The sequence below is a fragment of the Triticum dicoccoides genome, chromosome 5A (genome assembly GCF_002162155.2).
Source record: "Triticum dicoccoides isolate Atlit2015 ecotype Zavitan chromosome 5A, WEW_v2.0, whole genome shotgun sequence".
In the NCBI taxonomy this organism is placed as follows: domain Eukaryota; kingdom Viridiplantae; phylum Streptophyta; class Magnoliopsida; order Poales; family Poaceae; genus Triticum; species Triticum dicoccoides.
Window position 1 is genome coordinate 32,199,296 of NC_041388.1, and position 26,666 is coordinate 32,225,961.

General features: G+C 44.9%; 2 protein-coding genes and 1 non-coding gene across 3 annotated transcripts; 1 reads left to right on the forward strand and 2 right to left on the reverse strand.

Moving 5' to 3' along the window:
* The first annotated feature begins 14,558 nt into the window (after nucleotides 1-14,558).
* LOC119298922 (pentatricopeptide repeat-containing protein At1g11290, chloroplastic-like) lies at nucleotides 14,559-19,880 on the forward strand. Its single transcript, XM_037576225.1, has 3 exons — nucleotides 14,559-16,815; nucleotides 18,130-18,703; nucleotides 19,001-19,880. The coding sequence occupies exon 1, from the start codon at nucleotides 14,607-14,609 to the stop codon at nucleotides 16,410-16,412; it is 1,806 nt and encodes a 601-aa protein (XP_037432122.1). The 5' UTR covers nucleotides 14,559-14,606; the 3' UTR covers nucleotides 16,413-16,815; nucleotides 18,130-18,703; nucleotides 19,001-19,880.
* A 1,821-nt stretch (nucleotides 19,881-21,701) lies between these two features.
* Nucleotides 21,702-21,805, reverse strand: LOC119304582. The gene has a single exon (XR_005148367.1). It is a non-coding gene; the product is annotated as a small nucleolar RNA Z279/snoR105/snoR108 (small nucleolar RNA).
* Nucleotides 21,806-22,472: 667 nt separating this feature from the next.
* LOC119298923 (transcription factor PCF8-like) lies at nucleotides 22,473-26,174 on the reverse strand. Its single transcript, XM_037576226.1, has 3 exons — nucleotides 26,034-26,174; nucleotides 24,155-25,096; nucleotides 22,473-22,887 (listed from the first exon to the last, which is right to left on the reverse strand). Exon 2 carries the CDS (start codon nucleotides 25,061-25,063, stop codon nucleotides 24,170-24,172), a length of 894 nt encoding a protein of 297 aa, XP_037432123.1. The 5' UTR covers nucleotides 25,064-25,096; nucleotides 26,034-26,174; the 3' UTR covers nucleotides 22,473-22,887; nucleotides 24,155-24,169.
* Between the last annotated feature and the right edge of the window lie 492 nt (nucleotides 26,175-26,666).

Here is a 26,666-nt window from a genome sequence, read left to right on the forward strand (position 1 = left end):
GAATGCTTGGCAGTCTCGCGCTGATGATTACTCCCTCGTTCAGTGCGGCATGCTTTATAGCTTAGAACCGGGGCTCCAAAAGCGTTTTGAGCATCACGGAGCATATGAGATGTTCGAAGAGCTGAAACTAGTTTTCCAAGCTCATGCCCGGGTCGAGAGATATGATGTCTCCGACAAGTTCTATAGTTGTAAGATGGAGGAAAACAGTTCTGTCAGTGAGCACATCCTGAAGATGTCTGGGTTACACAACCGTATGACCCAGCTGAACATTAACCTCCCAGATGAGGCGGTCATTGACAGAATCCTCCAGTCGCTCCCACCAAGCTACAAGAGCTTTGTGATGAACTACAACATGCAGGGAATGGAAAAGACCATTCCTGAAGTGTTCTCGATGCTGAAGTCAGCAGAGGCTGAAATCAAGAAAGAACATCAAGTGTTGATGGTCAATAAGACCACTAAGTTCAAGAAGGGCAAGGGTAAGAAGAACTTGAAGAAGGACGGCAAAGATGTTGCCGCGCCTGGTAAGCCAGTTACCGGGAAGAAGTCAAAGAATGGACCCAAGCCTGAGACTGAGTGCTTTTATTGCAAGGGGAAGGGTCACTGGAAGCGGAACTGCCCCAAATACTTAGCGGATAAGAAGGCCGGCAACACCAAAGGTATATTTGATATACATGTGATTGATGTGTACCTTACCAGTACTCGTAGTAACTCCTGGGTATTTGATACCGGTGCCGTTGCTCATATTTGTAACTCACAGCAGGAGCTGCGGAATAAACGGAGACTGGCGAAGGACGAGGTGACGATGCGCGTCGGGAATGGTTCCAGAGTCGATGTGATCGCCGTCGGCACGCTGCCTCTACATTTACCTACGGGATTAGTTTTGAACCTTACTAATTGTTATTTAGTGCCAAGTTTGAGCATGAACATTGTATCTGGATCTCGTTTAATACGAGATGGCTACTCATTTAAGTATGAGAATAATGGTTGTTCGATTTATATGAGAGATATGTTTTATGGTCATGCTCCGATGGTAAATGGTTTATTCTTAATGAATCTCGAGCGTAATATTACACATGTTCATAGTGTAGATGCCAAAAGATGTAAAGTTGATAACGATAGTCCCACATACTTGTGGCACTGCCGCCTTGGTCACATTGGTGTCAAGCGCATGAAGAAGCTCCATGCCGATGGACTTTTAGAGTCTCTTGATTATGAATCGTTTGACACGTGCGAACCATGCCTTTTGGGCAAAATGACCAAGACTCCGTTCTCCGGAACAATGGAGCGAGCAACCAACTTGTTGGAAATCATACATACCGATGTGTGCGGTCCAATGAGCGTTGAGGCTCGCGGAGGATATCGTTATGTTCTCACTCTCACAGATGACTTGAGTAGATATGGGTATGTCTACTTAATGAAACACAAGTCTGAGACCTTTGAAAAGTTCAAGGAATTTCAGAATGAGGTAGAGAATCAACGTGACCGAAAGATAAAATTCTTACGATCAGATCGTGGAGGAGAATACTTAAGTCACGAATTTGGTACACACTTAAGGAAATGTGGAATCGTTTCAAAGCTCACGCCGCTTGGAACACCTCAGCAAAACGGTGTGTCCGAACATCGTAATCGCACCCTATTGGATATGGTGCGGTCTATGATGTCTCTTACCGATTTACCGCTATCATTTTGGGGATACGCTCTAGAGACAGCTACATTCACTTTAAATAGGGCACCGTCTAAATCCGTTGAGACGACACCGTATGAATTATGGTTTGGAAAGAAACCTAAGCTGTCGTTTCTAAAAGTTTGGGGATGCGATGCTTATGTCAAGAAACTTCAACCTGAAAAGCTCGGACCCAAGTCGGAAAAATGCGTATTCATAGGATACCCTAAGGAAACTGTCGGGCATACCTTCTACTTAAGATCCGAAGGAAAGATCTTTGTTGCCAAGAACGGATGCTTTCTGGAAAAAGAGTTTCTCTCGAAAGAAGTAAGTGGGAGGAAAGTAGAACTCGATGAAGTACTACCTCTTGAGCGGGAAAGTGGCGCAGCGCAGGAAACCGTTCCTGTGATGCCCACACCAACTGAAGAGGAAAACAATGATGATGATCAAGGTACTTCGGATCAAGTTACTGTTGAACTTCGTAGGTCCACTAGGACACATTCCGCACCAGAGTGGTACGGCAACCCTGTCCTGGAAATCATGTTGTTAGACAACAATGAACCTTCGAACTATGAAGAAGCGATGGCGGGCCCGGATTCCAACAAATGGCTTGAAGCCATGAAATCCGAGATAGAATCCATGTATGAAAACAAAGTGTGGACTTTGACAGACTTGCCCGATGATCGGCGAGCAATAGAAAACAAATGGATCTTTAAGAAGAAGACGGACGCGGATGGTAATGTTACAATCTATAAGGCTCGACTTGTCGCTAAGGGTTATCGACAAGTTCAAGGGATTGACTACGACGAGAATTTCTCTCCCGTAGCGAAGCTGAAGTCCGTCCGAATCATGTTAGCAATTGCCGCATACTATGATTATGAGATATGGCAAATGGACGTCAAAACGGCATTCCTTAACGGGCATCTTAAGGAAGAATTGTATATGATGCAGCCGGAAGGTTTTGTCGATCCTAGGAACGCTAACAAAGTATGCAAGCTCCAGTGATCCATTTATGGACTGGTGCAAGCATCTCGGAGTTGGAACATTCGCTTTGATGAGATGATCAAAGCGTTTGGGTTTATGCAGACTTATGGAGAAGCCTGCGTTTACAAGAAAGTGAGTGGGAGCTCTGTAGCATTTCTCATATTATATGTAGATGACATACTCTTGATGGGAAATAATATAGAATTTCTGGACAGCATTAAGGCCTACTTGAATAAGTGTTTTTCAATGAAGGACCTTGGAGAAGCTGCTTATATATTAGGCATCAAGATCTATAGAGATAGATCGAGACGCCTCATAGGTCTTTCACAAAGCACATACCTTGATAAGATTTTGAAGAGGTTCAAAATGGATCAGTCCAAGAAGGGGTTCTTGCCTATGTTACAAGGTGTGAGATTGAGCTCGGCTCAGTCACCGACCATGGCAAAAGATAAAGAAGAGATGAGTGTCATCCCCTATGCTTCAGCCATAGGATCTATTATGTATGCCATGCTGTGTACCAGACCCGATGTAAACCTTGCCGTAAGTTTGGTAGCAAGATACCAAAGTAATCCCGGCAAGGAACACTGGACATCGGTCAAGAATATCCTGAAGTACCTGAAAAGGACGAAGGACATGTTTCTCGTTTATGGAAGAGACGAAGAGCTCGTCGTAAAGGGTTACGTCGACGCTAGCTTCGACTCAGATCTGGATGACTCTAAGTCACAAACCGGATACGTGTATATGTTGAATGGTGGAGCAGTAAGCTGGTGCAGCTGCAAGCAGAGCATCGTGGCGGGATCTACGTGTGAAGCGGAGTACATGGCAGCCTCGTAGGCAGCGCATGAAGCGATTTGGGTGAAGGAGTTCATCACCGACCTAGGAGTCATACCCAATGCGTCGGGGCCGATCAAACTCTTCTGTGACAACACTGGAGCTATTGCCCTCGCCAAGGAGCCCAGGTTTCACAAGAAGACCAGGCACATCAAGCGTCGTTTCAACTCCATCCGTGAAAATGTTCAAGATGGAGACATAGAGATTTGCAAAGTGCACACGGATCTGAATGTCGCAGATCCGCTGACTAAACCTCTCTCGCGTGCAAAACATGATCAACACCAGAACTCTATGGGTGTTCGATTCATCACAATGTAACTAGATTGGTGACTCTAGTGCAAGTGGGAGACTGTTGGAAATATGCCCTAGAGGCAATAATAAAAGTATTATTATATTTCAATGTTCATGATAAATGTCTTTTATTCATGCTATAACTGTATTATCCGGAAAACGTAATACACGTGTGAATACTTAGACCACAATACGTCCCTGGTGAGCCTCTAGTTGACTAGCTCGTTGTGATCAACAGATAGTCATGGTTTCCTGACTATGGACATTGGATGTCGTTGATAACGGGATCACATCATTAGGAGAATGATGTGATGGACAAGACCCAATCCTAAGCATAGCATAAAAGATTGTGTAGTTCGTTTTGCTAGAGCTTTGCCAGTGTCAAGTATCTCTTCCTTCGACCATGAGATCGTGTAACTCCCGGATACCGTAAGAGTGCCTTGGGTGTATCAAACGTCACAACATAACTGGGTGACTATAAAGGTGCATTACAGGTATCTCCGAAAGTATCTGTTGGGTTGACACGGATCGAGACTGGGATTTGTCACTCCGTATGATGGAGAGGTATCTCTGGGCCCACTCGGTAATGCATCATCATAATGAGCTCAATGTGACCAAGGTGTTGGACACGGGATCATGCATTACGGTACGAGTAAAGTGACTTGCCGGTAACGAGACTGAACAAGGTATTGGGATACCGACGATCGAGTCTCGGGCAAGTAACGTACCGATTGACAAAGGGAATTGCATACAGGGTTTGATCGAATCCTCGACATCGTGGTTCATCCGATGACAACATCGAGGAGCATGTGGGAGCCATCATGGGTATCCAGATCCCGCTGTTGGTTATTGACTGAGAGCGTCTCGGTCATGTCTGCATGTCTCCCGAACCCGTAGGGTCTACACACTTAAGGTTCGGTGACGCTAGGGTTATTAGGAAGACTAGTATGTGACTACCGAATGTTGTTCGGAGTCCCGGATGGGATCCTGGACGTCACGAGGAGATCCGGAAGGGTCCGGAGGTAAAGATTTATATATCGGAAGTTGTCAAACGGACACCGGGAAGTTTCGGGGTCATACCGGTATTGTACCGGGGTCACCGGAAGGGTTCCGGGGGTCCACCGGGAGGGGCCACCCCTCCCGGGGGGCCACATGGGCTGCGTGGGGCAGGGAGCCAGCCCCTGGTGGGCTGGCCGCACCCCCTCCCTTGGGCCCATGCGCCTAGGGTTGAGGGGGGAACCCTAGAGGGGGCGCCCCCCTTGGCTTGGGGGGCAAGCCACCCTCTCCCCTCTCCCCTAGGCCGCCGCACCCCCCCTAGATGGGTTCTAGGGGGCCGGCCCCCTTCTCCCTTCCCCCTATAAATAGAGGGGTGAGGGGAGGGCAGCCGTACCACCCTCCAAGGCGCAGCCCTCCCCTCCCCAACACCTCTCCTCCTCCGTTGTGTGCTTGGCGAAGCCCTGTCGGAGTACTGCCTCTCCACCATCACCACGCCGTCGTGCTGCCGGTGGAGCTGTCTTCCTCAACCTCTCCTTCCCCCTTGCTGGATCAAGAAGGAGGAGACATCTCCCGTCCCGTACGTGTGTTGAACGCGGAGGTGCTGTCCGTTTAGCACTTGGTCATCGGTGATTCGAATCACGTCGAGTACGACTACATCATCACCTTGCAAGCTTCCGCACGCGATTTACAAGTGGTATGTAGATGCAAACTCTCTCCCTTGACTCGTTGCTTAGATGAACTCATAGATGGATCTTGGTGAAACCGTAGGAAAAATTTTAATTTTCTGCAACGTTCCCCAACATAAAAAACATCATGGTAATTTTCTTTAATTATTTGAGGCATTCAAGATTGAATAAATAGAATTTTCTTATGAGTGTTGAATACTATGAGAAGTTTGAAACTTGATAATTGTTTTGAGATATGGAGATGGTGATATTAGAGTCGTGCTAGTTGAGTAGTTTTGAATTTGAGAAATGCTTGTGTTGAAGTTTGTGATTCCCGTAGCATGCATGTATGGTGAACCGTTATGTTAAGAAGTTGGAGCATGATGTATTTATTGATTGTCCTCCTTATGAGTGGCGGTCGGGGACGAGCGATGGTCTTTTCCTACCAATCTATCCCCCTAGGAGCATGCACGTAATACTTTGCTTCGATAACTAATAGATTTTTGCAATAAGTATTTGAGTTCTTTATGACTAATGTTGAGTCCATGGATTATACGCACTCTCACCCTTCCACCATTGCTAGCCTCTCTAATACCGCGCACCTTTCGCCGGTATCATACACCCACCATATACCTTCCTCAAAACAGCCACCATACCTACCTATCATGGCATTTCCATAGTCATTCCAAGATATATTGCCATGCAACTTTCCACTGCTCCGTTTATCATGACACGCTCCATCATTGTCATATTGCTTTGTATGATCTTGTAGTTGACATTCTAGTTGTGGCAAAGCCACCATTCATAATTCTTTCATATAACTCACTCATGCATCATTGCTATCCCGGTACACCATCGGAGGCATTCATATAGAGTCATACTTTGTTCTAGTATCGAGTTGTAATCATTGAGTTGTAAATAAATAGAAGTGTGATGATCATCATTCATAGAGTATTGTCCCAAAAAAAGAGAAAGGCCAAAGAATAAAAAAGGGGAAGGCCCAAAAAAGGGCAATACTACTATCCTTTTTTCCACACTTGTGCTTCAAAGTAGCACCATGATCTTCATAATAGAGAGTCTCCTATGTTATCACTTTCATATACTAGTGGGAATTTTTCATTATAGAACTTGGCTTGTATATTCCAACGATGGGCTTCCTCAAAATGCCCTAGGTCTTTGTGAGCAAACAAGTTGGGTGCACACCCACTTAGTTTCTTTTTGTTGAGCTTTCATATATTTATAGCTCTAGTGCATCCGTTGCATGGCAATCCCTACTCACTCACATTGATATCTATTGATGGGCATCTCCATAGCCCGTTGATACGCCTAGTTGATGTGAGACTATCTTCTCCCTTTTTGTTTTCTCCACAACCACCATTCTATTCCGCCTATAGTGCTATATCCATGGCTCACGCTCATGTACTGCGTGAAGATTGAAAAAGTTTGAGAACATTAAAAGTATGAAACAATTGCTTGGCTTGTCATTGGGGTTGTGCATGATTTGAATACTTTTGTGGTGAAGATGGAGCATAGCCAGACTATATGATTTTGTAGGGATAACTTTCTTTGGCCATGTTATTTTGAAGAGACATAATTGCTTAGTTAGTATGCTTGAAGTATTATAATTTCTATGTCAATATTAAACATTTGTCTTGAATCTTTCAGATCTGAATATTCATACCACAATTAAGAGAATTACATTGAAATTATGCCAAGTAGCATTCCACATCAAAAATTCTGTTTTTATCATTTACCTACTCGAGGACGAGCAGGAATTAAGCTTGGGGATGCTTGATACGTCTCCAACGTATCTATAATTTTTTATTGTTCCATGCTATATTATATTCTGTTTTGGACATTATTGGGCTTTATTATACACTTTTATATTATTTTTGGGACTAACCTATTAACCGGAGGCCCAGCCCAGAATTGCTGTTTTTTTAAACTATTTTAGGGTTTCACAGAAAAAGAATATCAAACGGAGTCCAAACGGAATGAAACCTTCGGGAATGTGATTTTTGGAACGAACATGATCCAGAGGACTTGGACCCTATGTCAAGACATCAACCAGGAGGCCATGAGGTAGGGGGCGTGCCTACCCCCTGGGTGCGCCCTCCACCCTCGTGGCCCCCCTGTTGCTCCACCGACGTAATCCTTCCTCCTATATATACCTACGTACCCCCAAACTACCAGATACGGAGACAAAACCCTAATTCCACCGGCGTAACTTTCTGTATCCACGAGATCCCATCTTGGGGCCTGTTCTGGAGCTCCGCCGGAGGGGGCATCGGTCACGAAGGGCTTCTACATCAACACCATAGCCCTTCCAATGAAGTGTGAGTAGTTTACCTCAGACCTATGGGTCCATAGTTATTAGCTACATGTCTTCTTCTCTCTTTTTGGATCTCAATACAAAGTTCTCCCCCTCTCTTGTGGAGATCTATTCGATGTAATCTTCTTTTGTGGTGTGTTTGTTGAGACCGATGAATTGTGGGTTTATGATCAAGTTTATCTATGAAAAATATTTGAATCTTCTCTGAATTCTTTTATGTATGATTGGTTATGTTTGCAAGTCTCTTCGAATTATCAGTTTGGTTTGTCCTACTAGATTGATCTTTCTTGCAATGGGAGAAGTGCTTAGCTTTGGGTTCAATCTTGCGGTGTCATTTCCCAGTGACAGTAGGGGCCGCAAGGCACGTATTGTATTGTTGCCGTCGAGGATAACAAGATGGGGTTTTCATCATATTGCATGAGTTTATCCCTCTACATCATGTCATCTTGCTTAAAGCGTTACTCTGTTCTCTTGAACTTAATACTCTAGATGCATGCTGGATAGCGGTCGATGTGTGGAGTAATAGTAGTAGATGCAGGCAGGAGTCGGTCTACTTGTCTCGGACGTGATGCCTATATACATGATCATACCTAGATATTCTCATAATTATGCTCAATTTTGTCAATTGCTCAACAGTAATTTGTTTACCCGCCGTGAACTCTTATGCTCTCGAGAGAAGCCACTAGTGAAACCTATGGCCCCCGGGTCTATCTTCCATTATATTAATCTTCCAATACTTAGTTATTTTTATTGCCTTTTATTTTACTTTGCATATTTATCATAAAAATACCAAAAATATTATCTTATCATATCTATCAGATCTCACTCTTGTAAGTGACTGTGTAGGGGTTGACAACCCCTTATCGCGTTGGTTGCGAGGATTTATTTGTTTGTATAGGTACGAGGGACTCGTGCGTGGCCTCCTACTGGATTGATACCTTGGTTCTCAAAAACTAAGGGAAATACTTATGCTACTTTGCTGCACCACCCTTTCCTCTTCAAGGGAAAACCAACACAAGTGCTCAAGAGGTAGCAGGCATTCCTGGACATGGTTCGGGCACGTTTGTCTCTGGTCATGGGGCTCCATCTACCACCCATGGCGGCTCTGGAGTTTAGGTCCTACCCATTTTGGTGGTTCGGGGGGGGGGGCAATCCTGTACAAATAAGTGCACCTTGCCCTACTGTTTTTCATTCCTCTCCTCCCGCAGATCTCACCTCCCTCTTTGGCCACTTTTGGGTACAAGCTAGGGTTTCCTCACCTCAGCCATATGATTCCTTTGGATGGCGGAGGAGGGAAGTTTAGGGTGATCCACTTTCTTTCGCGCAAGTGGTTCCATCTTTGATCCAGATCTAGGAGTGAGAGATGGGTGATTGTGGGGGTGCCAGCGGTCATTTTCAGGGAGTGGTCGTGGGTTCCCAGGTCGAGACGGTAAAGTTCTGGCAAAGCGAGACCCCCCCCCCCGCCCCATGTGGGCTCGGGATATTCCTCCTACAACTTTGGTTCGTCACCGCACATCGAGAGGATCACTGGGATGTGGTGGCTAGGGCGGCCAAGACAAAAACCAACATCAACAATGAGAAGCCCTTCCAGGCACCGTCCAATCCTCATAAATTTTCAAATCTTGAGAAAGGGGTTACTTGCTCTATCTCAACTGCCATATCAATGGACATTTTACTGTTGCATGTCCTGCTATTAGATGTGAGCATTGCAAGCGATTAGGACACATTTCTCATATTTGTAACGTGATTCTTCCTTGGGAGAGTGTTGCTTCTGTTTGTGGATTTCAGACTCCTAGACTTGTGTTTTTTTATTTCCCTCATGCGAGTATTGGCGAAAAGGGGTTTACCCCCACTTTAGATTATAAAGCAACCACCACAACATCTGAAAACACAACGAGTTCAAGGTTCAAACAAATCCAGAAACCAAAGAAAAGAAGGTGTGAGTACTGTGAAGCAGGTTAAGGAAGGTGTGAGTAGCGTTGTTGTATATGTTGTTGAGGGATGTGCCTCTTCTAGGGAGATTGAATAGGAGTTTAATGGTCAAGAACGATTAGCCCCACTCAACTTACTATGCTCTTTTATAATCCTCAGGAGGTTGAGTAGGTTTGTTTCATTGCTAAGAGGTTGCCTATGCAGAATGACAAAGTTGTGTTCAGTCTCCCTCTTGGACTTATAATGTTGGTTCCAAAAAAATCTTTACAGTAACCTTGGGTTAAAATGTGTAATATTCCCTTTGATAAGATATGTGATGCAAATTTAGCTTACATTGGGTCGTTGGTGGGAGTTACATTGGAGGTGGATGGAGCTACTGTGTACAAACTTGAATATGCTAGAGTTCTTCTCGTGTGTGTTAATGTGAAAAGGATTCCGCTTGTTGCTGAAGGTGTCTTGGGCGACAATTTTTATGATTTTTTCTATGAGGTGGATAAAGTTCTTGTGGGACCTCCCATTTAAAAAAAAACACTATATTTGTTGGGTCAGGTAGGTTATACCCTTCTTCCAAGAGAGCCAGTACTGATGAGCATGGTCACAAAGGAAGTGAGCTTTAGAGAAGTTAACTTAGAAAACTAGAGACTATTCTGACAATGAGGGTGGGAATACATATGTGGGTAATTCTACGTCAGTTGTGTCGGGTAGTCTTCAAAAAGTGATACTATTTCTGCCATCTTTCAAGGTTGTGATTAAGGCATCTTCAAGGTTCATCCTCCTTTCTTATAAACTAGGTTGGACAATTCTATCATGACACCCAAGAGCATCTCCAATTTATTCAAACCCAAATATCCAAACCTCTATTTTCAATTCAATTCTACACTACTTCATTAATTTTTGCAATCATAATTGCATGATAAATAATCCACAGCAAACAATTCATAGAAAAATCAATTTGTAATTTTAAAATAAATAGTTTGCACTTTCTAAAGATCCTAGTTTTTCTTACCGGTTTCCATGACATGCGCACACGTGTTTCACTATATCATTAAGAAGTTGTTTGATGCATTTAACTATCATGAATTTTCAGATGCATCTCAAGAAAATCTTCAAGTTCAGTCGGTTCTTGTACTAGGTCGTAAGCTCTCCAACATAGTCAGAGTCAAGATTTTTAGCTTGATCACACTCATCCTCGATCATCATGATGTGAATGATGACACAAGTACTCATGACCTCGCATAATGTCTATCATTCCCAAAAATAGACCAAAGAGATTGGACACTCCAAATGCTCTCTCCACATCTTTCCTCAAACTTCTCTCATCTAGGCAAATAGATATTTTGTTGCCTTGAGAATTGCAGATTGTCTTCACAATTGTAGCTCATTGAGAATATATACCATCAATAAGGTAGTACCTCATGGTATAGTTGTTGACATTGACTCTATAGTTGCACTCCAGAGCATTTCCTTCATGAAGTTTTGCAAACAATGGTGACCCCTGAAGCAGAGGCGGAGCTAAGAACAAAAAACAAGGGGGCGAGGTCATGTGTAGCTGCAAATTACAAGCATAAATATATGTCTAACATACTAACATGCACTTTTAACACGTACATGTCACCATACAATCTAAGTGTCACCTGCATGTGTTTCATGCTTCCGACGACGGAATACATCCAACAACTAATTTAAGCTAGCCAACCTTGCTACCTATGTGCGTTGGTGGGCGGGCCACGACACGGCTTTGCCCCAATAAAGCTCCGCAGGGGCGCTGGAGTGTTGATGTCGTTGTGAGGCCCTGACATCCCAAAGAAAGAGTGTCAAATCAACATGTCATATGAAGCCACAGAATAAAGGATCATGGTGGACTCTTTAGTATGGCACTGAATTTTTCCTTCCAAAGCATATGAGCAGCTTTTCTAAATTTCCCATGCATGCAATTGATGCATCTGGAGTGCTCAGATCCTCTAACTTAACCTCCCCAAACATGTGCTCTAGACTAGGCTAATAGCGACCTAACCTAGTGCCGCCGCCGCAACATGCTACTTCCTTCCTTCCTCTCCCCTTCGTCGCCTCCCGCGCTGGCGGTTGAGGGGCCCCAATATTAGCCGTCGGGCACTCCCCCTCCCATCCCTCCACTCCGCCGCCACTGGAGGAAGTTGCTGGGCTAAGCCTGGGTGGCTGATGGTGGTAGCGGAGGAGCCTCTCCTACTCGCACGTGAGGGTGACACGGGGCACCTCGGCGAGCGGAAGTGTGCCCCTGGATTCAAGCCTCCGGGGTGGCGGGAGCTACTGCACCTGGCCTCGACGTTGCGCCACCTCGCATCATTGGCGGCATGGAGGGATTTGGTGGACTGGCCGGCCGCGGGCGTGGTTGGCCCTCTGGCCAGAGTGTCTTGCTCGCTCTGCGGCGGCAGAGATCGGTGGTGGTCCATGCACACGATGCGTGATGGAGATTCGTCTAGCGGATCTGGGTGAAAACCTTGTTCTTGGCTTGTTGCCAAGATTGGCGATGGTGGCACTCTTTTGTGTCGTTACCTTCTTGAAGGCATCGCCGTGGAAAAGCTCCAGATCTATATCTGCTACCTCCGAGGGAAACCCTAGATCAATAGATAGGATGACGGCGACGCTCTGGTGTTGTTCCCCCCTTGAGGGCGTCATTCTTGGAGGTGTACACGGGCTCGAGGGACCAGTGGACAACTTATTTGGTGGAGTGGTGCTTCATCTTTCTTATTGATGGCGGCGCATCTCGGCGGCATGGCGCAGTGGAGATTCGGCGTCCGATGTGTAGAGATGGACTTGCGTAGGAGGAGGATGTTGTCTGGCATCATGGTGGCGTCGATGGCAGAGAGGCCTGGCACAGCTGGTGCATTAGTTTTGACTCTGAAGATGGATTGGTGGAAGACGGCGGCGATGACACATGAGAGTGCATCAGACCGGTTTGTACCCAAGCCCAGTATCTGGCTCGGTTGGGGCCTCCGGCTTTAGATGTTAGGCTCTGCTGCGATGCCTGTTTAGTATTAGGCTCGGACTATCGGCACCCTTTCATCAAGTGGATAAGAGTAGCGACATTTGTTGCTAAGATGCTGGCTTCAGACTACCTGGTGTACTACTTTGTAAGGTCTTTATGAATAATTAATGAAATGGTTTTATGTATCATCTAGATGTAGAGGCCGGGGGAAATCCTCCTTTTCAAAAAAATGCAATTGATGCATCCAAACATCCTGGGAAACCCTCTTGCACTTGCAAGTGCCAAAAGTTAGGTTATGTCCTAAGCATTTGGTGATCTCAAGTATTCTTAACAGAATACCTTCAATAGTTTGATGCTAAGTCTTACCATTGCTTCAAGACATGTGCTCTCACACATATGAATGTATTCATCTATAGAATCAGTTAGTGAATCATATTGAAGTATCCTGATAGCGGCAATGCATTTACGAAAAGAGAAAAACCCAAGTAGCCCAATGCAATCACTCTTCTACTTGAAGTAATCATCATGGTTTTTACCCCCCACAAGACACTTGAAGGCATGCTTAGCTATCCAGAAGCTATGCCTAAACATTTGTTCATGAAAGGTCGGATTAGTTGCAAAGTAGTCTTTGTAGAGTTAAATGTGACCCCTTCCCAACGTCATCGAGAACTATATCCTCCGATGTAACCCTTAAAGTTATGAACGTTTTGTCATCCCTCCTTCTCTTCGTGTGCCTCAACAATCACCTTTGATTCATCTTCGGAATCATCGTCCGAAGTTTGATGAATTCTCTGTGGAAGTACTCATCCTCGCTATGCGCTGTGTCTTGTGAATACAGAATATGGATGATCAATTATCCATTTTCAGTTCAGTACAAATTCATTGTTGATTTTTTTTTAAAAAATCTACTATGTTCGATTGGAGAGGTGTTGCGGCTACGACGGTGAGGTGCTATGGTGGCAGCGGTGCGAGGCTATTTGGATAGTGCTGCCCAATTCCTTCGCGGTGTGGTGAGGTGCAACAATCGGATGAAAATCTGCACGGCATTTGCCGGGCCGGCGGCGATGGCGCCCATGGGTGTCGCCCTCCTCCTTGGAGGCGTCGTCGAGGTGTGCTTGCATTCTCCCTCGCCCGTTCGAAGATGGTGTTGTCTCCGGGCGAAAGCCTTGATTCGGTGTTGGATCGGCATGATGGCGGCGTCCTCGATGTAGCTCCTCTGTTGGGAGCATCGTGTTTGGAGACATGGCTTGGCTCCTTCTAGTTCTCCTCCGGTGTTCGCCGTGGTCCTATTTTGAGCTCTGGCCACCCTTCGTCGGTGTCTCCAAGATGGTGTCTTCCTCGATTCTGATCAAGTCTTTCCATTCACCTGCCACCTCTTCTTAGGCATCAAGGGTGATGGTGCGTCGACGAGCGAAGTCCAGGGGGAGTCGGTGGTCTTCGGAGGTGCACGGCTTTGGTTGTGACGTGGTACTGTTCTCACTTAGGACAGGCTCTTTTGCTTGTAGTTTTGTTTGGTCGTAGGTGGTTGTATTTGGTCTTGCCCGGATGTGGTGTTTTTGTTGTGCTAGTTGTTCGCAGCGAGTTGTAGTTGTTTTGTAATTGTTTTTCTGCCTTTTGTAAAGTTATGGTACGTCTAGGCATACTCTTGAAAAAACAATCACATTTGATTCATCTTTGGGATCTGTCCGATGATGATTTGATGAATTCTGTGTGGAAGTACTCATCCTTGCTATGCATTGTGTCTTGTGGATAGAGAATAGGGATGATCTCCATTTTCAATTCAGTGCAAATTCATTGATGATCTTTTTTGTTTAAGAAAAACTCTACTCTATTCGGTTGGAGAGAAGGCCTGGAAAGCATACTGCTGGATACTGACCGCACGAACCTGATGACAAAAAATGGTCGTATTGCTGATCAAAATCTTTCTCCCCGTCGGTGAGCCCCAGCATGAGCGCCCCGGCCCCGGCGGCCACCCTCCGCCACTGGACCCGCCTGATCCAGCTCGCCGCCGCGTCCGGGTCCTACACTCTCTGCCTCCGGCACTACGCCTCGCTCCTCGCCGCGGGGCTGCGCGGCGGTGACGCCTCCACCTTCCCTTCCCTCGCCAAGTCCTGCGCCGCGCTCCGCCTCCCGCGCCTCGGCCGCTCCATCCACGCGCACGCCCTCCTCTCCGGCGCCGCCGGCGACGTCTTCGTCCGCACCTCGCTGCTCGACTTCTACGCCAAGTGCGCGTCCCTCCCCGACGCGCGCCGCCTGTTCGACGAAATGCCCACCAGCAGCCGGACCCTCGTGTCCTGGAACTGCATGGTCACCGCGTACAGCAAGGCCTCTCGTCTCGACGAGGCCGTCGCCATGTTCAACGCGATGCGGGGCCTAGGGGTGAGCCCCGGCGGGGGCACGCTCGTCGGCGTGCTGTCTGGGTGCTCTGACTCCATGGCCACGAGAAATATTGGCTTGCCCGTGTATGGATATAGCCTCAAATCTGGCCTTGACGAGGATTTGCCGGTCTGCAACTCGGTGCTCACTATGCTTGTCCGTGATGACCAGCTGCATGCTGCGTCCTTGTTGTTTGACTCTATGCACAACAAGTCTGTAGTTTCTTGGAGCGCAATGGCATCAGGACTCTTGCAGACGGGCGACTTTAACAAAGTGTTTGCTTTGCTCAACCGTATGCTGGGTGCTGGGTACAGATTCGATTCGGTCGCCCTTCTTAATCTTGTCTCATCCACTGTTCTGCTAGGGAACCTGTTAGTGGCCAAGGGTGTGCATGCTCTTCTGATCAAGAGTGGTTTTGAGTCCGAGCAAGATCTTGTGTCATCATTGGTTAACTTGTATGCCAAGTGTGGGGATCTTGAGGCTGCTCAGGAGGTCTTCGATGCGGTTCACTATAAGAATGTGGTGCTGTGGACTTCGATGATAAATGGATATGTTGAAGGTGGCCGTCCGGACAAGGCGTTGACAATGTTCGACAGCATGTTGCGCACAGATGTACAGCCGAATGAGGCAACAGTTTCATCTGTTCTTTCCGCCTGTGCTGATTTGGGGTCTGCTAAGCAGGCGAGGAAGGTTGAGGAGCATGTGGTAGCAATCGGACTGCAGTCACACCTGCGAGTCGCTACCGGACTGATAGACACGTACTGCAAATGTGGGAGCGTTGAGCTGGCTAGGAAAATATTTGATGTGGTTGCCATTACCAGTAGAGACTTACCCATCTGGAGTGCCATGATTAATGGATATGCTTGCAACGGAGAAGGCAGTGAAGCTCTCGTCCTTTTCAGCGAGATGCAAAAGGAAGGTGTTCAACCAGATGCCATTGTCTTTACCCATCTGTTAACAGCATGCAATTATTCTGGTTTAATAGATGAAGGCCTTCGATGTTTTCGCAACATGACAGAGGAATATGGTATTGAACCATCTATTGAGCACTATATGTGCATAACTGATTTGCTATGTAAGTCTGGTCAAATTAGTATCGCTAAGGAGTTCTTTAAGAAGATCCCTGTTCAGTTACAGAATCAGGTTTTGGCTCCTATAGTAAGTGCATGCAGTTCTCATTGTGCCGATTCTTCGATTGATTCAGTATCAGAGGAATTACTTAACCTGGACCCTCAAGATTCTGGTCACTGTGTCTTAATGTCTAATATGCTCAGTTGTTTGGGGAATTGGAAGAAGGCGACAACCTATAGGATGCTACTAAGCAAGAAAGGTTTAGTCAAGGAACCTGGAAGGAGTTGTATTGAACTGAGTGCCTAACCATGCTGTGAACACTTGATTCACATACTTTTCGATCCTAACAGGTGTCATTTGCTCTTTCAAGGTGAACAGTTGGCACTCTCTGACCAAGCTTGATTATGATGGAAAATAATTTCATGATCTCAACTTTGTTCTGTATTGTGGAGACTATATACTTGCAGTCAATATGATTAAATATGATGTTTGGAGGTACTTTGGGTCCAGTTCACTGATTTGGAGTAACAAGAAATGTAACATCAAGCCAGGAAATATTGCGTTGAGGGCTTGAGGCAGCTTCCCAGCCAGTGGCGGAGCCAGACCACCTATGGAACCCGAATGGCGAACAAGCCTAAACTGTTCATCTCTAGCCCCTGTTATCGCACTGTTGCTTATTACATGTTCACCAGACGAACCTGGGCTAGAGGTTAGTGTTTATAATCTTACAAACAAAGATGAGAATGCAGCCATTAACGTCTTCAACATAGCATCATGGAATTTAACTAGAGATGGAGCATATGGACTATGGCACTGTCTTAGTGTCTTGCTTCCATATGAGTTGAATTGAAGTTACAATTTGCTTCAGTTTTGCATTTGAAAATACGTAGATGTTGTACATATCAAAAAATTATATTTACTAAGGGCTCTATGATTAAGATAATTACTTCCGTCATATAGAAATATTTTGAATTAGCTTCTAGTGAGAAACATAGTAACATGTGTAAGTTTGAATTTACGGAAACATTTTGCAGCAAAATTTGGCTGTTCATGACTATGATTAAGATTATTACTTCGGTCCATGTTGAATTAGCTTCTACTCCCTCCGTTCCTAAATATAAGTCCTTTTAGAGATTTCAATATGGACAACATACGGAGCAAGAATGAATCTACACTCTAAAATATGTCTATCTATCCGTATGTAGTACGTATTGAAATCTCTAAAAGGGCTTATATTTAGAAACGGAGGGAGTAGTGAGAAACATAGTAACATGTGTAAGTTTGCATTTATGTAAATATTTGCAGCAAAATACGACTGCTCACACCTTTTTTGTGTTACCTATAGAGAACACATTAGCTGCCAAATTTTTTGAACTATATCTCTACAGATTGAAGAAGATTATTATCTGCCTTAAAAGGAGCATCTTCTCATATAAACCAGGTCCTGTTATCATAGAATTGCAAAATTAACTCATAAGTTGTTCCAAAGCATTCTCACGTTTAGGGCTCATAATGTGCGTACTAAAATTTACTGTATTGGAGGAACAAGAAACCGCATCCTTGTGAACTTTAAATCATAAAACTGCATCTTATAATGACGTCTCATTCAGATTTTTCTTCATGATTGGAGTTTAAATTAACGCCGCTCAAGCATATAGTGTACATGCCTTTAAGGTAATTTTTCTTCATGATTGGAGTTCAAATTAACGCCGCTCAAGCATATAGTGTACATGCCTTTAAGGTCAAGAAGTTTCTCGTGAAGATAAGGCAAGAGAAGTCCTATTCTGCCAATTATAAGACTTGTATTATACCCGAACACAAAGACTATGCTTGCCAATTATAAGACTTGTATTATACCCGAACACAAAGACTATGCTTGGGCCATGTTTAAAATTATAAGGTGGATTATCATAATTCAGTTTCGCTTACTCAGTTCTTGTACTTGCATAGTTTACTGTTTTCTAGAGCTATTATGTCTCATGTCTATTTTATACTAACAAACTACAGTATAAAATAAACTCAGGGGGCAACCACAACCTAAATTTTGGACATCTATATCTACTCCTATAAAAGAGCGAGTTGGTGGTGATGGTGTGCCTGCCTTCGTACCGTATACATCGTCGAATCTAGAATCTATGGCTGTGAGTTGCCCACGAGCCACTTAAACACCCCGCACATGAGATGTATTCTGGAGAAGTTGTCCGAAACACATGCGGCGCTGACGAGTAATCTTTTTCTCTCGCGAAAGAAACCGAACCATCGAGAACCCCCTCCCAAATTCTTCGCCGTCAGCCCCTCCCCTCACTTTCCCGGTGGCTGCCGGAGTTGATTTGATTGGGGGCACCTCCGCTTAATAAATTGGATTTCCTTCAAGCTTGCCTGGGTTTCTCCCCATCTAGATCTGGCCGTGTAGGCCGTTGGAGACGGAGACGATAGCCGTGCTGCCCATGGAGGCTACCAGTGGCAGAACAACCATGAGCCGGACTGGGTGTTGCAGGCACGCGGAATTTTGCCGGTGGCGAGCTAATCGTTCCTGGCGGCCCTGGTGCCAACTACCTCGAACCACTATGTCCGTTCCCAACAATGCTCATCCCTCTGTAAGTTCCGTGTATCTCCCATTGGATCCAAGAATTGTTCATTTTTTTTGGAGAAGAGATGTCTATGAGATTCATACATTTGTGTGGTTGAAACCATGGTCTCTCACAAATATTTACAAACAAATCAGTCGTGGATCTGCAAAGTACCTCTTCAACAAAGGATTTAGCCTCTTTAACCTATTCTTTGCAGAAATTTGTAGTTTATCCTTCATGAAATTCCTTGTATTCCATCCTCTCAGACTGTACCCGATGCACTATTCAATATTCAGACTGTTTTTGCATTGTGATCTATGTCAGGTTTTAGTATGGCATGATTTGGGGCAAGGTAAGAAGAGCAACATGATCAAGATGGCTAAATGCATTCTTAAGTAGAGACATTCCAAGTCCAACACTCAAAGAATAAAGATAAGCTTTTCTTCTTTGCTGTATCAGGATCAGAGGCATCAAGTAGTATGCTCTACTCTATTAGTTTGTTAGCTTCGTAATTCGCTTCAGTTTGTTCAGGGGATTTACCAGTTCAGTTAATTAGATGGCATAGCGCTCATTTTTCTGCTTACAGGGAGTTATGTGTTTAGTGTAAACAGTGGGACTCATTTTTGGATTAGATGTATGCTTTTCTGAAAGATAGCATTTGGGTGGATGAACACATGGTTAGGGAATCTTACGAGGTGGTGTTTTTTCAGTTCTTTATTTCTTTACAGTAGGAAAGGGGAAGGGAGAAGAGAGGCTGGTCCATGAAGTTGTATTTCAGTTCAGAGCATACTATACCTTTAGTTGCAGATCATTGAAGAGTACCACTGTAACCAACGTCACAAACTCTGCAACCTTTCAGTTGTAGAAGAAGGCAGGAGAGGGACTGGATTAATCTTCCTCCCTGTGATCAGAAGAAACAAATCTTTATGGCGTTGATAGAAGGAGTTCGCCTTAATAAAGAGGCTACTGGACTTTGTTAAACAACCTTCCTTTCTTGATTTATCCAAGAACAGGAGAGGGCGTTAAAACCAACAATTTGTCTGAAAGGTTGTACATGACTGACTACAATATGGTTAAGTTTTATAAGTTTATGGTTGTGAGAAAATGTATATATGGTCTAATTTTCTCATTCATGTACAATACTGTTAGAATTTCTGGTCCACAAATCCCCCTCTATTAATTACCCTTTTGTTCATTTTGTTCAGCCGAGTTGAATTCTTCAATCGGACATTGGTTTTATTAGTTGAACATTTGTAATTGGTTGCGTAATCAGTAATTTTTACTTATTTAAAATGACTGGGACACCAAAACAGAGTAGTTTGTAGTTCATTCACATTATTTTTTGTAGTATACCGTGTACATTCAGTCCAATATATGTACGTTACAATCATGGCCAATTCCGTACTCCAAATTTGTGCTCAGTTCATTGTAAGGTCCTGCAAGATTATTAAGGGATAATTTTGGTCAGGAAGCGGCACCTTCTAGGCATTCCTGTTCTTTGGCATTTTAAGCCTTCAATTATTTACGAAGCTATTGATAAGTAGCTATGTTGCTTGGCTTCTCACCGTGTTCTAGGCATTATCTTACAATCAATTGATTTGTCATCCTATAATGTAAATGATGGGTTTTTATAAATTTGAAAGAGCTCATACTTCAGTTATTTCACTTTCCACTGATAGATGGAGTGTTCGTCATACAGTAGGCATCTTTGCTGCACTTTTTTTATTGGGGAATTACTAAGAATATTGTGTACAAAGATGTACTCACGTAGTAGTTCTGTTATGCCGTGTGAAAGGAGACATTGACAAAATTTGTAGAAGCAATTATGTTTTTTAATTTATGTGGTATACTTATGTATGAACTAGGTTTAAATTTCCACTCATTCATATATTTGTCATCATTCTTCAATATTTTTTTGTTATGTTTGAACTTCGCCTTCCATAGCACTTTGAATGAACAATATAAAATTTGATCTCCGTTGCAACGCACGGGCAACTTACTAGTATTCGTCAAAATTTAGAACCATCTAACCCTGACCCCCTTTTTTTTGCGCGAAAAAGGACCATCTAACCCTGACCCCCTTTTTTTTGCGCGAAAAAAACCCATCTAACCCTGACCCCTGAAAGGCTGAAACCCCAAGAGCCATGTCTACAAAACTATTTTTAGAATAAATATTTTGGTCAAGCCTTTTTCAAGCTCTGGGCCTACGGAGGCATTCGAGTCTTGAAATTACAAGAAATTTCAATCTATTGTCTTTTCTGAGCCAAGTGTTTTATCGGGAACCTGGGCGACATTTACGGTGGGAAGCAAGATTTCTTATTTATCATTCTCTTCCCGAGTAAAACACCAGCATCTTGTTGTATACTTTGGCACATGCTACTTCTAGCCTCAGTTTATGTTATGCTATATCATGCATACCTTTTGATGCCATGTTCTTGCCCTATAGTATATTTAATTCTTGCCTCCAAGTGTGCATCTTCAATCTGTTTCTGCCACACAGTGTCTGAGAATCTGTTTTAACTTTGCAACTTGCCTTGATGAATCCCATTGATCTAGGGGTCATATGCTCATGTTCAGTAAACATCATTTGTTATGTGCAACTAGTACCTCCATGCCATGCTTTTACTTGCCATGTATGTAGCATATTTATTTCTTGTCTCCAACATGTCATCAGATTAACTCTGCTCATGTATTGAACCGTTGCTGCATCTCTTTTTCGCGATAACTTTTTTCTGGGAGAAGAAACCAAGCAGAACAGACAAGGACCATGGTAACAGTATCAGTTCAGGATTCCTGAACAAATCACGGCTTTCTCTCTGAGCATTTGAACAAATCAGAGTACAAAATTGAGAGAAAAAAAACAAGGGCAAAAGGAAACTGCTTTCAATTCATCAAAAAGAATAAAAGAGCAAAGCCAACCATAAACCATAAGAAAACAAATTTCGAAAGCAAGGGAAAAAACACCAAATTCAGCAAGAAAAGGAAACAAATATTTACCAAATTAAAATTTAAAAAAATGAAATTCGGGATCAGATGGTAAGTCACTGGGGTGCCCCATTGTCGTAACAGGCTTAGTTGGGGCGGACACCCCTCTCGCACATAGCGAGCTGATACCACTCATCACATCCCTTTTGCTGCCTGAAGGATCATGCTTTCCAACGGCGCACCCGCTCCCTCTTTTATAGCCCCCGGAGGCTCGCCCTCCGCTGCCGCAAGCGGTGTGGGACTAAATAAGCAGCTGTGGCTAGGAGTCGAACTAAGGAAGGTCATATGCGTGTGTGGGCTGAATGGAGGTCACAGTCAGTGGGTAGCTCAGGCCAGCCGTCCGGCCCATGGGCTTGTAAGTCACGATTGATTGTGATTTACGGTGGATCATTCTAAATTTTAAAGAGGTTGATTTACGGTGGATGATCAGTGCATCATTCATCTTTGAACGAACGAACGGTCCCTTTCTTCACATGTGCATTCCTTTTTAAAAACCATCGATTGCGACCTGCATTTCAAGAATGACAAGTTGATTGTCTGGTGATTTTATTTTATTTTTCCTGGCTTTTTAAAAAAAAAAACTGCACCAAGATTTGATTCTTTTTATCAACTGCGTCAGAAATTCTTTTTACTCTACAACCTTTAGACGACTGCACCAAGATTTGATTCTTTTTATCAACTGCGTCAGAAATTCTTTTTACTCTACAACCTTTAGACGACTGCACCAAGATTTTTTTTTACGAGTGTCCAGTCAATGAAGTAAATACAAGGCTCGGTTGCGATAAGACTGGCAATCATCATACTACTGATATCAGGTGAAAGAAATCATTCATGATTGGATTACCATCTGCCAATGCCCCAGGTACATGAGAAATTCTTATGCCACTCACATGCCACCAGTATCCATGCAAGTGCGAAATTAGGTTCCTCGCCAGAAAAGTAAGAAAAAATCATCTTTGTCGCACGGGGAAAGATAGCGGCAGGGGGAGGCCACAGCAACAGGGTACAGCTCAAAAACATTTGGTTTCCGATCACAAAAACATAGGTCAGAGGATGACAACGACAAAATGAAAACCGCGCGGAAGAGGCTCGTTCATCCAGCTTTAAGCGTTTGTGTTCCACGCGCCTCCATGGCACCGTCACCTTCGTTGCCTTGCATCTTCTCTCCTTCTGGGTTTCACTGTGCTGAGTGGATCATGACTTGGTAGGTTGGTACACCGCCGAATCTGAATGAAATCAGGGCAAAAGAAAATATTAGCAGATGATGACTGGGCAGTTAGAACACCAAATCTGAATGAAATCGGGGCAAAAGAACATGTTAGCAGATGATGACTGTGCGATTAGAACATAGGCAAGCTTTTGAAAGAATGCGGATGAGAAATGATGCATATTGCACTACATATAGTACTATAGTAGGTGATCTCGTGTGGTGCAGAAAATTGTTAAATAGCTCGATTTTTTCAGTTAATAGGGCTGCAGCATGATTGATGTACTAATCTTGACTCTCAAGTATTATGATCTGAAATTCCTAACAAAAATAAGTGTGATTAAAGGGGGCCGGATCATGGGGATCCCTCCCTTTATGTTGTTATTAGGTACGTAGAATATGAGAGCTTTCTGTGGATTACACACATTAGCACCCCACGGATTCGAACGCTGGTGGGCAAGTTTACCACTATAAACTCTAGCGACCCAGCTATCACTCGGTTCTGAGTTCTAAAGAAAAAGATAACTCCAAGCAAAAAAAGATCATTGTCCCACTGACATGTTGACTGCCCCACAAACATGCAGTGGCATACAAACAATTAATCCAAAAAAGGGTAACAGTATCCTGCACCCTGAAGTGAAATGATCTCCCTTCAAAAAGAGCCGTTATTGTTCACAAATAAAGAGCCGCTCTTAACTACAACTATAGTTGGAAACTTCTTAGAAAGTCACACTTGCCAAATAAGATACTCCCAAAATAGTTTCCTCAAAAGGAATCCGAAATCCCTGAGTCGCCAAATTGGACTGCTGGACACTGTTGCAGCAAGTTGTCTGAATTCAGTAAATCTGCTACCGCATAACCTCTGTAAGAAACATCTCCTAAGGTTGGCTAAATTTAGTATGGTATATCTATTACTTTCTAGCAGTGCTATTCTCTAGGAACTTGGAAGTTGGAATAGCAGTGTACCAGCCCCAATTTGGCAGCTACAATCAGTTTATTTTCCCGAGAAAACACTCCCTTTGGATGGCTACTGCTGCTAAGTTCTGAAATTAACTACATTTTGGAAATGACTTCGTCTGGACTCTGGAGTACCACATTTGGAAATGACTTCGTCTGGACTCTGGAGTACAATTCAAATTCAAATAACTAACAGGACTGCAGCCTATGCATTGAATGACCAATAGCGATTCATGCAAGATTTTTATCTCAGTGTAACAATGACAATGGAACAGGTGCAGTTAAACTACTCTAAAAGTTCATTTAATCTTTGCAGGGAAACAACTCACCTCTCCAAGAAGAAATTATGTCTTCCTTTCCTCCTTGAAGTCCCAGAGCTGCAGCCTCCGCTCCGGCGCATTGGCCGCCGCAGGAGCAGCAGCAGCAGCGCTGTTGCCTCCAAGAAAGAAGGGAAACATAGGCGAAGGCTCGGCTGGAGCAGCAGAGAACCTCTGCATCAGGAATGGGTGCTGGGACGGCGGCCACTGCGGCGTCGAGACGGTGTTGGACTGAAGTGTGCTCCTGTCGAAGACGACAGATGCATGGTGGTGGTGGTGGTGGTGGTGGTGGCGGTGTTGCTGGTCCTGGGAGAAGGTGAGCTGGGGAATCATCTCGAAGGACATGGGTGCGATGTGTGAACCGGGGGCGGCGTAGTAGGCAAGCGTCGGCTGCTGCTGCTGATGCTGCATTGGCTTGTCGGCTGCGTTGGAGCAGTGCAGGAGCTCGGCAAACGTGCCATTGGCACTGCCCCCGTTGTATGCATTGGCTTGGTGAGCGGCATTGTCATTGTCGGCAGGGCCGTTGGCGAGCGAGAGCACGGAGCCCTTGCTGGTCTCCGAGGTGCTGACCTCCACGGCGTCTTCTGCTGCTGGGGAGGCGACAGGGAGGGCGAAGGAGCAGTCCAGCGACGGGAGACCATCGATGGCAGTGGCGGCGGCTTGGATGAGCCACTCGATGGCCTTGCTGGGCTGGTCGACGCCCAGGCGGTCCTGGATGTCATAGAACTGAATGGCCGTCTGCACCGAGAGCCGGATGCGGCGGTCGCGGAGGCCGCGCGAGGTCACCACCTTGCTGTGCCGGTCCTTGCCGCCTGCCGCCGCGCGGGCCACCCGGAAAGTCCGCCACGCATCCGCCGAGTCACCACCGCCTACCGCTCGTAGGCACTTGCAGGAATTGCGGTCCTTGTCTGCCTCTTCCATGGCCCCCTAGCTCATGCCAGTCCGCAACTTCCTCTGCTCATTTTGGGGTAGGATTCAGAGAAGAAAAAATAAGTTAGCACCAAATCTTGCAAAAACATTTGGATTTTCTTTTTTCTTGAGAAATGATGCAGCTGTGGCAATAACTGAAGTTCTTGAAGCAAGGTTTTAAACAACAAAACATTCCTTTCAGAGAAGAAAAAATAACAGCAAAATGATACAGAGGAATTGTAGTTAAAAAATTCTGCAGAGTCAAAATGTGAAGCCAATATGGTACCAGTCCATAGCCCACTTGCTCTTTATCCTCTGCTAGATGAGCTCTTTTAGCACACAAAAGCTGCAACTTGTAAAAAAAAGCAGAAACTTTGCCAGAGGAATATGCTACTCTATCTATCTAGTACGTCTGAACATTAGTAGTAGAAGATGTTGTTGCATAAATGCATGGCTCCCCCGCCCTGTTCCCCGTCTATATTTAACATAATTATTAATCAAGGATATTTTACTTAGGGATTCTTCTATATCTATATAAACCTCCCAATTATGTGTGTACAGTCAAATCTGGCAAGGACTTTGGGATAATCGTACGCAGAAAAGCCCTAAAATCCGTGGAAAATAACAGGAAAACCCTAGCTTTACGGGCGCATTACAAAAGCAAAACAGCCCCCAAATCTCAACTGAGTACACCAGCTCTCGCCGCCACCATTACCCATCTACTATCTACTACTCGTATCAACCAAAGGGGACAAATCTTTGGAGGCAACGGCGCTAAGATTTCCTGGGGAATGGGAACAAAAATAAAAAGCAAAACCATATCCAATAGAGGATGAAGATGAACATGGACATGGACATGGACTCCCCAAAGAACCCAATCTCGCAGGGAAAAATGCACGCGCCAGGCGAGCCCGGCCGAGCTCCCGCCCGCACAGGCCGACGACGCGTCGACGGAGGGGGAGGGGGGAAGCCGGTCGCTCACCTGAAGGGGTGGAGGAGGGGGTCGACGGGGACGGGCGGCGGCGGCGGCGGAGGGGGGGACCGGAGCGCGGCGGGTCCGAAACGGCAGGGGCCAGCGCGCAAAAGAGAGGGAGGGGGGAGAGAAGACTGGAGTGGGAGTGGAGCTGTAGCTGTAGCTAGCGGGCTGACAGCTGCCGGTGGGCTGGCTTATCGGCTGACGCCTGCCAGGCCGTTTTGCGGAAAGGGCCTCGGCCTTCTCGCGCGCGTGCCGCACAGTAGCATGCAGGGGCTTGACCGCATAGCTTTTTGGGAGGACGGGGGCTTGACCGGGAATGTTCCCGGATTGCGGACCGTCGGCCCTGGTCGTTCCTGCTAGTGGCATCTAGCCGTAGCGATTAGTTCCTGATTAGACCACGCTGTCTGTCGGTGCAAAGAACCAAAGCTCCACCAATGCTTTCTTTCTTGATACTACTTGGATGTTCTAGGTTTATCTTAAGTCAAAAAAATTATGTTTAACGAAGTGTATCAAGTATATCAATCAAACATTATAAGGAGTATTTGTACTATATGTATAGTTGATGTTGTAGGTGCTAATGTATTTTTCTCTAAACTTTGATCAAACTATAATGTGTGTGTGTGTGTTTTTGCGACAAAA